Here is a 12,239-nt window from a genome sequence, read left to right as displayed (position 1 = left end):
TTTCTCTCTCTCTGAATGATGGTTGTTGTCTTTTTGCTTTTATAGCCCTGATGAAGACCTAAAAATCAGGTCGAAATGTCATCATAAATAAATATTTTTTTGTTTATTTATGTTGATTCTTTGCTGACCGCACTCCCAATCAATTACAAAAAAAAAATACTATAAATGAAAACTTAGGGGACCTAATAGCTGAGCGGGCTGGAGCGAGGATCCCAGAACGCTTGGTTCAGAAGGTTGTGGGTTCGATTCCCACCTGGGCTGGTCAATATTTATTTCGCGGTGGCCCCGAGAAATGAACCTTGACATTCCCACTCTGGGGCTGTATAGGTCCTCAATGGAGGACTTAAACAAAAAAAAAAATGAAAACTTACATAAAAAAAAAATCTGGTGTCGGATTTACATAATCCTAATTTTCCGGTTCTTTTTTGAATTTACATGAAGTCGGGTCGGGGGTCTCATTTTCTGATGCCCCCTCCCCCTTACCGCGGACACCGGAAGATCCCGAAGACACCGCGACTGCAATGCCGCCCCAAACTATACACCATGCAAGCTAGGACTGCCCCTACCATCAAGCCAGAGGTCAGGGCACGCTGGCCTGTGGAAACGTTCTTTCTGACACCAGGCGAAGATACATGGTTTCACAATTTTTGCCCACAGCTGAACCTGAACGAGGGGAGCGAGGAACACGTCACCAGATAAGCCATTAGTCCTCTGAGACCCCAATGCTATGTCTTATATTATCATATATAATCAACTAATTTAGATTAACATCACTAACACGATCTGCCCCTCCAGGGAATTAACATTTTGAAATAAAAAGAAAATATATGCATGTTATTGATGGACAGAAGAGTCTGACAATTTCAACCCCCTCCCCTCCCTTGTTTCACACAATACTTTTAATTTAACGTTTGAACATACACTCGGGATACCTGGAGTAGGAAACGGACAGGTCCCGATGTAAACACTTAAGTGATACAAACATAACAAAAAGATGAGATACAAATATATCATCACACCTGGTTGTTTTTATTAGTTTGTTTGTTTATTCAGAAATTAAGGCGTAAAACCCACCGGTCATCAACGCCTTTTTATTAGTAACTTGTTTCCAGTCCACCTACATATATGTACGTCCTTATATTTATTGTTGTTATTATTTCTTTTTTTATATACTTTTTAAACATAACAATTGTTTTGTTAATTCTAATGTTTGCATTTTGTCTTTTCATTTAGCCCTGACGAAGCTCTGCAAAGTGGGGCGAAATGTTGGTTAACAATAAATGGTTTTATTTACTATTTTGGTACCTTTATAGGCCGCCACCCGAACTATCTTCCTATAATTCATAAGTAACGATGGATTTTCTGCTATTTTGTGTTACTTCCGTGACCACCACTCGGACCTGTCATTCAAATACTTTCGGTTTTATCTAAACAAACGTATTTTTCTTGTAACAACAATATTTTAAAAACGGGGCGTCCGCGAATTTGGAAGGAAGATAAGAGAAGATTTTTCATTTGCTACTTTTATTTCATCATGCGCAAAAGTATTTTTCTTTTCAAATTTATTAAATTCTTCATTCTTGCAACAGGCTTATCACATGTCGTTGTATAGGTTTTAAGGTTATTTTTTATTATGGGTTACTAAATAGATGTGTTAAATTTTTCTGTCCATCCCTAGTATTGAATACAAATGACGAGAATTCTGTTGATACAAATACTTTAATCCTGTACAAATCTACGCTTGTGGAATTTTCGTATAAATTGGCTAGTATAATTTATTTTCAATTTAAATTTAATTTAGGTAGGAACATACAAATAACTTATTTTTATTCTAATTGTTTATCACTTTTTAAAAAATCATTACTATGCATTATTCTTAGTGGGCCATAGAAAAAAAAATTGAGATTTATCGGCAATAACCTGATCTGGAGGCTCCAGAACGATTTGACTGGAAGGGTTGCTTTTTGTTACCTTGGTTCATCCCCCGCTGACTGGGCAAAAACCCTTCGGAACCACCCCCTACCCCTCCCTCCCTTCCTCTTCCCCCTAGATCTGTTTACACTCGGAGATATAAATCGTTCCTGTCCATCTGGCCCGCCCCTTTTTAACTTTTTACTGTGTCTTGTTTTTTTAATCTTAAACGCTTCAGTTCTCGCCTTGTCCAATTTAGTTACACGATAGTCAATAGAACCTCGAAGTAATTGGAAATGGCTGATTAAGCCATTACTGAACCATGGGGAAATATTTCCGTTATGTTTAATGAGCCCAATCATCCTGAGGATTCACTCCCCATTGAAAGCATTGAGAATATAGTGCATGCAGAAGTGTAACTTCTCACAACCGATTTGTAAATCCTAATCCGATAGAATAATATGTAATAATTATGTCACCTTAATGACTTGGAATATATGTTGGATCTATTTTAAAGGAATGCCAATTTAAAATCACGCTTCTAAAAACAGGTAGAAGCCTAAAATTTAGCATAGTCATTTCACATAAGCCCATATGCTTTGATTAGTGTAGTAAAATATGGGTTAATATTCCTTTCCATTATTGCTTTGACAACTCGTTTTGAGCAATCAGAGTAAACTGATACATTCTTTCTTATGCCTTTGAAAAAATAAATTAATTATATTTTGCTTCTGGGGTGCTTCTAAAGGGTGTAGAAAAGTAATGGATTGCGGCAATCTGGAAAATGGTATTTGAACGAAGTCATAACTCTCAATCACCATTTGGTATGTGAAACCCTGCCTTCCTTTTTTTTTTTGTTGAAAATGTTAATTTAAATTGGATTCGTATAGCCTTATTTTTTTATTTCCTTTTTTTTTTATATCACTTCCTAATCGATATCCTCTATAATATGTTTGAAATTCATGAAATGTTATTTGAAAAGCCTCAAAAACAAAGCATTAAGTCTCTACAACAGCAAGTAACTAATCCATAAAAACATGATCATAGATCTGTCTTTTAACTACATTTGCAGATAAAAGACAGAACATCAGTATAAAACAGATTCATCAACTGGAGACTGTACATCATTCCAAGTCGTTTCAATACATACTAAACATATACTGCTCTGATATTATTGTAAAAATCATTTCTTCAAATGAATGAAAAGATGGTGGGTCAGAAAAAATACATAAATAAACAAAACTTATTTATTTATGCTGACGTTTCGACCTGACTTTCATGTCTTCATCAAGGTTGAAAAACATAAAAAAATTAAAATAATATAATAACAAACTAACTTGTAACTATCCATAAATATTAGTTGTATATTTACAAATTTCTTTGTTATTATTTTCTTTATGTTTTTGTGTTTCTCTGAATTGAAATTTTTTTCTCGTTTTGTTTTCAGCCCTAATGAAGAGCTGAAATTCTTGTCAAAACTTCAGCCCAAATTAATAAGTTCTGTCTATTTGTGTATTTTTACTGACTGGATCTCTTTTAACTTCTCCGCTTATCAAACTACGGTCAACTATAAACACCACATTATTAATATTTGAAATTCATTTGAAGAAATATTTGAAAACATTGATAATTATAATGTTTTTATTAATTTTCTAGACATTATGAATTCCAAGATTCTGGCTATATATGTTTTGAAAAGCGGAATATTAATTTGCTGAATATATGTTTATTTTTTGGCACGAATAAATAAAAAATAATATTCAGAAATTTTATCAATTAAGTTGAAAATTGGAGAAGTGACTTAGGGTTGACCTGGACGAACCCAGAAGAAAATTATTGGATTCTTTAGTTGTCTTGCTGGATCTAATCAGCACTAAAAAATGAGTAGCAACAAGACTCAACATTACTAAGGTAGTAATTTAGAGCTTAGACCTGACCACACCTAATAGTTTGACTTCCGAAATTTGAATTTACCAAATTCCCATTATATTAATAATGATACTTTTCTGTGGACTCAGTTTTAATAGCCTTAAAATTTCGCAAACCAAGGTCTTATGAATGGTCATCTTCTTCAAAAAAGCGATTAAAAAAAAAGAGAACTGTATCATACTATCGACTACGTGATGCAGTTAACGATCGGTGGGCGTGTCATAAAAACCATAATTTCTGACCAGGCTAATATTATAAGACCACTCCTGCGGATAATGGGGGCAGGGGACTGAGCATCGGCCTAACGAGCTGCGGTCTGCGGTCTCTCGTTACCTGTCTTAAACAAACAATGAAAGAAGGCTTCCTATTGGTAGGCCGCCAGGATCCAGGCAACGTGATTGGTCCGTACCGGATCCACCCACCGCTGCACCTGTAGTTTTTCGATTCGACAGGCGTTCATTCATTGGCACGGTCGGCTGCTCCCAATAGACGTGTATTGTTTACATCAGCTCAATGGTGTACCCTCACGGTCGTTAAGTTGTTAGTTGGGTCTTTGATAGCTCATTCTTGAAATGAGAATGGCACATTAAGGCACAAACCTTCGACAAGCATGTAACTTAAAACAATTTTTTTTTCCCGATCCCTCTAAAACAGAAATGAAACAGTGAATTAGTGAGTGCTTTACTGTGAAAAAAGGGATAAATACCGTGTTCGGTATTACCTTTTACTACCTTTGGTATTTTAAGGTTACCTGTAATGTTTTATTTGTTACTTCTACATGGTATGGTACTATTTTTAAAATCCGGAGGTGAGGGGCCTCCTCAACTTAAAAAAAATTAATATGGTATTATAAATTCACACTCTTCCAAAGCTTTGACGATAAAGAAAAACGGATCATGCTGCAATCTATTGCCAGGTTTATAAGTGTAGAAATTCGGATATAATTTATATTTAATTAAAAAGATATAGATCATATTGGAAATATCCAAGTATTATCTGGACATAGTTATTTATTATGAAAGTTTAAGAACAAACTTATAGTCCTTAAATTTTAGTAAAAAAAATGCTTATCGGCATTTTAGAGTGTCAATTTTAAGAAATATTTAGAAACTAAGTTTTTTTTTTTTAAATAACAAAAATCATTATAGTCATATTTTTTTTTTCGTGGCATCTTAACTTTTTTTTTTCAATAGCGACTCCGGATAGGGGTTCAAAAGGAAACTTTACTAGCCCTAAAGAGTAGAGAAGAGAAAATAAATAAACTGTCAAAATTTGCTGTAATTGTATTTTAAATAATTGAACAAATAAACTGTAAACTAAATGTACAAACATAATCTAGAAAAAAATGGACTTTAAGCAAATTTATATCTATTACAAAAATTAACTTGTAGGTTTAAAAATAAAAAAAAATAAATGTTTTTTTATTACTGGTGATTGATGGGCAGCCGTTATGGATAGGTTGTCCTAGGTTGATGTCCTCGTGAAGGTAGATCCACAAACGTATGTCTGCCCGCCTTGTCTTCATGGGGATGAACCAAAATTGTAGCTCGCTGCTGTGTCGAACTAGAGGTGGATGGCCTGGAAGAAGAGACACTCTACAGCTTGTGTATGTGTACTCAATGAGACATGTCTTCTGTTCATTTGCAGTATAAAAAACAAAAGTGAGCGGATTTATTTTGTTTTTTATAACATCTGTCACTTAATCGATTACCAAACATTTGTTGGTCGCAACAATAGTAATTCATAAAGTATTGATCGATGATTAAAATGCATAGTGGAGGTCATGGCATATCTTGCTAGGCTTCATGAATCTTAATCCCTTTTTTACTTTATTATCTTTTTGTATTTTATAGAGTATAATACCTTTGTTTAAAAATCAGAGAAAATAATAATGTGTTGAACTTTATTTTAATTTTTTTACTTTGGATTCTTTTAGGCTTTTGTTTACACTGCCGGTTAGAGGTTTGGTATAATCAATTGTGCAAAAGCTAAGCGGAAACGGTACTTGCATATTTCCAATACTATGTATATTATAATATTATTTGGTTTCATCCGAATTTCTTGTTATTATATATAGCAAGGAACAAGATTTTAGTTTTTTTCTCAATTTCGTTAGGAATTATCGATTTTATAGGTCTAATTAAGAAAATATTGAATGAAACTAATTAAAATTTTTTGAACTGACTAAAATGTGACATGTTACAAGTTTGAAGTCTTGGGTTAATTTTTCCATAATTCCATATTATTTTATTTTTTATAATTAATAAAAACGCACCCAACTTATCGGCATACACCTCCATCTCTCAGGGTACTCAAAAAATTTTTAACTATGCAAAGAGTAAATAATAAATATAGTTGCACTCATATTTTTAACTTATCAAAATCCTCATAAAAATTTTGAAACATAGCGAGAGCTGATAAATGCAGAAGGCTCAGAAACTTTTGCTTGTACATTGTTCTTTTTTATCCTAAGATATTGTTTTTAAAACATTGACGAAATATAATTGTATTGATCGAATAGTAATATTTGTATATTTGTCATTCCAAGGTGATATATATTGATTTTTAAACAAGTTAAAATACGAGTGCAATTATATTTATTATGTACTTTGCATTTTTAAAAATTTGTAGAGCATCCTGAAGGTAGAGGAGTAATCCATCGTAAAACGTCGTTGCGTTTTTGTTTTAAATAAATACAGGAAAATAATTTGGAGTTAAGTTAGTAAAAAATCTTATGAAAAGTGCAGATCAACAAAATTTTTTATTATAAAGTTGAACCTCTCCTGGGAGGAGCGTGTTGAATAATACTAAATTTGTTTTATTTATTCCAAAATATATCGAATTTTCTCAAAACATTCTTCTAAGTTTTTAACCATCATTATATTTTCTGTCTTAGATTTTCGTTTATAATAGTAAATATGTACACTATCATAAATTATATCTCTGCATTTATTATTTTTTAATTTAATTGTATTTGATTTTTTTTTTTTTTATTTACAACATTGTGATCGTATGAACGTGATCTTACGTTTTATGATATGACAAGTGGTTTTATTTTATTTGTTTTATCATTATTTTATATATTCTGTTAATTATTGTTGTTTTTTGTATCTTTTTTAATTCATTGTATTATTTGATTTTAAGACGTCTTTTAATTTCATCTCTATTTTGTAATATACTCTAAGGCTCTAAACCCTAATTTTGAAGCCTGTAAATTATTCTAAAGGGATCAACCGCAGAATAAATAAAGATTATTTTATGAAATTTTGTGATACAAGAAATCCATTGTTTGATATAGGACCAGAATTATATACATCCATAATAATTATAAGTATGGCTCTACACCAAATTATTGTATTCTTTTCTAAGGAAAAGCTCTATTTAAAATTATAGATTTTGATATATTTAATGATAGAGATTAATGGTATTAGACTTTCTAATAGATTTGTTTCTTTCAGGTGATGACCTGTGCCGTAGCACGCATCTGGGAGGAGGAAGTAGGCGGACGGCCCAAAGAAGATGAGGTGATGGGAATGACCCGCAAGAGGAAGTCGACGACACCCATCAAGGAAGACGACCCGAAACGGAGGAAGTGCTGCTCCCCGTTCCGACCGTGGACGCCGCAGGAAGAGCCACTACCTTTGGTATCGAAGCGCTCCCCGAGCCCAAGCAGTTCCGGCTCCGGCCAGCGGAGGAACTACAAGAACATGACGCGGGAACGGAGGATAGAAGCGAACGCCAGAGAGAGAACGCGAGTGCACACCATCAGCGCAGCATTCGAGACCCTGCGCAGAGCCGTACCAGCGTACTCCCACAACCAGAAGCTGAGCAAGCTGAGTGTCCTCAGGATAGCTGCCTCCTACATCCTCACGCTGTCCAGGGTCATCGGCGAGGATTACTCGGCAGACCAGAGCAATCCTTCTCTGGAGGAGTGCATAGACAATGTCTCCAACACGATCCAGATGGAAGGGAAGTTGAAGAAGAAGTGATTCTTACGGGGGCGTGTGTCATTTGCTTCTGTTATGAAAATCCATGTTAAATTTAACAAATCTGTAGTGGCACCGTAGTTCTGGTTCTAGTTTTGTTATAAACCAAACCGTACTCGAGATGTTCAAATCTAAGACATTTCCTTTATGAACTCCAGTTAAAATAGTTTCACCTAAGTCTGAGCCGAAGCAAGATTTCACCATTTTTATAAGCCATGTGATGGATAAGTCTTAGGCTGAGTATTTTCTTGTATTCCAAGTTTCTATAGAAGTGAATTTAACTTGAGAAAGTAGGCTTCTATACCTGTAGGTGGTGAAGTGGAATGAAAAGAAACCTTTTTCAGTAAACTAACGGCCCTTAAACCCTTTAAAGGACTAATAGAGTTCGAAGACTGCTGCGTTGCTTCCCCCCCCCTACTGATCTCAGTTGTCTTGCATATAACAGAAGTATGTTCAATTTCACATTTGTTGGCGGTACTAACATTAACAATCAGTAAATAGAAATATAACTAAAACTAAATTGATAAATTATGTAATATAAGACGAACCGATTTCAGCTCAGAACTTGGGATAGATTATTGTTCTGAGTTCTCCGTTCTCGAACCATTCTCCAAATTTTAAGAAACTATTGTTCCAAACAATATAGTTGAACATTTCCTACCCCATGTTCTGAGCTGAAATATACCCTTAAAAACAATCATATAACAGTATTTTTAAGTTAATGTTCAACAATAGAAGTTAATTATTAATTTGTTTCAAATTTAAAACTCAACATTGTTGTTTTTCAAATATTTGATGGTTTAGCTATTAAGAAAAGAAGAACGTGTTAAAATATTTCATGAGGTGAAAAAATATTTTGGTTTTTTGTACTTATTCGTAAATTCGCAACTTAGGACTTGTTAACCGCCTCTCCCGCCTTTTTTTTTTTTTTTTTTTTTTTGTTTCAATTTTTATCTAGATAAAATTCCGCTAAATTGTAACCTTCCTTTTTTGAAAGTGGTGATTTCATGTCCGTTTTTACATTTGAATTATTGAAAAAAAAATAAAGTTAAGGATTAAAAACAAAATTCAAAAAGTTTCTGGATGAAAAAAGTTACGATAATAAGATTCTACTATTATCTTTGGATTTAAAATTGAATTAATAAAAATTATAGTTGAATAAATAGAATAATAATTAAAACACTGATAAATTTTTTTTTTTTGTAAATTCTTTTTATTTATTGATAGATATTACAATCTACCACACAGTTGTGGGCAGTAGATGATAGTGTTGAATGATCACATTCATACTGAAATAAAATAAAATAAGAATAAAAATAAGTAAATGAATGAAAAAAAAAATCTCTCTTAAAATATATACAAACATAAGGATATACAAAATGAACATAATCAAACTATTTGTATGAAAAAAATAAATAAATAAAATAACATAATAATAAAATAATATAATCTCTAGTCACATTTACACTCTTATTTACACAATCGACCTGAGGATCCCTGAGCCCACTCTATCCCCCACGTGTGAGGGGTAGAGCAGAGCTCAAAAGATCCCAGCGCATCTCTCTCACCGCATCACTGGTGATTAAATAATGTTTTCTTATCTTGCAATGCAGGAACGTTATTGGAATATAGCTCGTTACAAATATTTAATTTTTTTTAAATAATTCTTAAAAAAAAAGAACCTAGAATCCTCACACAAGACTGAAAAGACAGGAAACTGCGCGTCGATTTCGATTGTTACAGCATTGACTGGACAAACGGTCTAAACTTCCAATTCATTACAAAAGACTGATCTACATGGCTGTAATAAGGCCTATCTGGACATACGGAGTTGAGCTTTGGGGCTCCACTAAACCTTCGAACTCCTCTCGTATCCAATCATTGCAATCCAAAATCCTTCGTAAAATCCTCAATGCTCCTTACTTTTTCACAAATAAAATCATACATAAAGACCTTAATGTTACATGTAACCGATCTAGCCCGAACCAGAGATCACTCCTTCCTTTAGAAACTCCCTAGTTTCTAATCTTGCTTCCTCTTTCATTCCTGACAATCCTTCGAGGCGTATGAAAAGAAGATGGCCACGAGACCTGCTAATGTAAAACGTCATTAGAGTGCTGCCAATGGGTAGTTTCTTTACACGCCTGTAACACTCCAATTTAACTGAGATCAGATTTACTAAATGTATTATAATGCACAGTTGTAAATAGTAATAAATAAATATTAAAAAAAGAAGAAGATATTATACGGGATAGAGATATATCAGTGCCTGTAAAATATTGCATTTAAAAAAATATATAAAATTACAAATTATTTTACATTTACTGACTTATTTTTTTAAATACTGAACTATACAAAACGTACTATAATAAAATAAATTATATTTGTTTTCGAAATTATAAATTTAAAAATTTACTATGGGTATCCTTAATTGGGTAAAAGTCCTTGCGATTGAACGTGATCTTGCAAAAAATCTACTCCTTGTATAACCGTTGTTCTAAAAACAGTTCTTTCTTATAACCCATGACTCTTCATGGTTCGTAGGGATTAGGGATTTCACATTATAGTTATTATAAAATTTATAATATTTGTTTTACGGTGTATATGCCTTAAAGATGTTTACTTTTTCTTTTTCTTGTTATTGTTTATTTCCGAAAATCACTTTTTTTGTTTATATGATTATTTTTTCACTTGATGAAATATTCATGATTATATTGTTTTGTTTTTTATTCCCTATAGAAAATTTGTTTTGTTTTGTTAAAAAAAAAAAAAAAATTATAATGGAAAAATTATATGTAGCAAAATATGAAGTATTTTCCCGATTTAAGCATTGTTACGTCCAAAACGCTTTATCATTTTTAAGTTTGTAAATAAGTTGTACATAAAAAAAATAATGCTGTGATCTACCAGTACAATGCTAACTTTATTTGTCAGCGCTCAATAAGAAATATTTTAACAGTAGCCTGATTCTTTGCACCTGGTGCAGAATTTATTTTTATCAATTCAACCTAAGGAATTCAGAATAGAATTCTTTAGTTTGCAAACTGTGTACATGATGTCTAATGTCTTTGATATTGTTTTAAAAGCATTGCACAAACCTAGAATTAAGTTTTTCGTGTACTGATGTAAATATGAATAAATGTACAAATGTATATTATAAGAGTTATTAAATATGTTTTATCATTTATTTTGATCATATGTTTTTTCGTTCGATTACAAGCCGGCATTTGCAATAGAGTTGAATATGTTTATTTTAAATTGGTTGAGTACTTCCATGCTGTGAGTCAAAAGATTCATAGAAGATGGAATTTTCAAAACAATAAATATATTATTTTTGTTTGAATTTGTTTTGTTTCATATTTATAAACCCTTTCTAAATAGAAATTTTTTAACATGGTACTTGAAAACCTATACCAGAAGTCATATTAAGCAAGTAATATAGAGGTTGTAATAAATTTAAAATATTTTTGTTTATACGTTTCCATAATACAATCTACAGTTGTATGACTTTAAAATAAAGTATCTGTATAGTTCTAGTAAATAAGGGTGAAACAGTTCATCTGGACATTAAAACTAAGATATAAAAGCCTCTAGAAAAAAATGATCTATTATTAAAATCAAAAATTCAAATAACTGCAGGTAATATACAAGAAAATGTGACTGGAGTGAAGAGGAAAACGTTTGAATATGGCAAAGAAGAGGAACAAAAACGTGCAAAAGTGTGGAGAATGTTTATAGAATAAAAAACAAAATAATAATAATTTATAGTTTTAACTTTAATAGTGTGAATTTAATGTAGTTCAAAGATAATTGTGATTGATATTTAATAATATAAATAACTTTATATTGTATTTTTTAATTATTATGTTAACTGCTCTCGAGTTATGAGCACTATTTTGCTAAGATATACATAAAATTAATGATATTTTAGTAGGTATATTCCAGTAACAAATAATTGAATTGAGTTAAAAAAAGTTAATTCTTGCACTGAATATAACAATTATTTTTTTCTTTATTTAAAATTCAATTTATTCAATTTTTTTGAAATAAAAATATTTTTTAAGAATTTTTTAATAAAAAAAATTGATTACATTTTAACAATGTTTATTTTAACTGGAATACAATACATTTAAAAAAAATAAATAAATAAAACAAAAAACATAAGTTTTTTTAAAAATAATGTGTCAGTGTTATAAAGAACGCGAACTGGAGATAGAATAAAAAAAACTGGTGTGGTGTGCGCATCATACAATTTCCACTTACCTCCCCAAGTTTTGAGTAGATTAGTAGAATCCTGTTAAAAAAAAATCCAAGACCAGGAAAGGAGAAAATTTTTAACAAAACATTTTTATTTTTCTGTTGCTATACAAATAAATATTTCTTGAGAGTTCTTGAGATGAAAATTAGGAATAT

At 31.8% G+C, this 12,239-nt stretch overlaps 1 protein-coding gene across 5 annotated transcripts in view; it reads left to right on the top strand.

Annotated features, from left to right (window-relative positions):
- net overlaps positions 1-11,169 on the top strand; it is a 107,155-nt gene extending 95,986 nt beyond the window's left edge. For all 5 annotated transcript variants that reach the window (XM_067047265.1, XM_067047264.1, XM_024362394.2 and 2 more), the window contains exon 2: positions 7,299-11,169. In XM_067047265.1, coding sequence (XP_066903366.1) covers positions 7,302-7,829 — 528 coding nt within the window. In that variant the 5' untranslated portion in view covers positions 7,299-7,301 and the 3' untranslated portion in view covers positions 7,830-11,169. The remainder of the gene's footprint in view (positions 1-7,298) is intronic.
- The last annotated feature ends 1,070 nt before the right edge of the window (positions 11,170-12,239 follow it).

The sequence above is a fragment of the Halyomorpha halys genome, unplaced genomic scaffold, assembly GCF_000696795.3.
Source record: "Halyomorpha halys isolate HHAL.00 unplaced genomic scaffold, Hhal_1.1 Scaffold479.1, whole genome shotgun sequence".
In the NCBI taxonomy this organism is placed as follows: Eukaryota; Metazoa; Arthropoda; class Insecta; order Hemiptera; family Pentatomidae; genus Halyomorpha; species Halyomorpha halys.
Note: the sequence above shows the minus strand (reverse complement) of the source record. Positions and strands in the feature narration are given on the sequence as shown.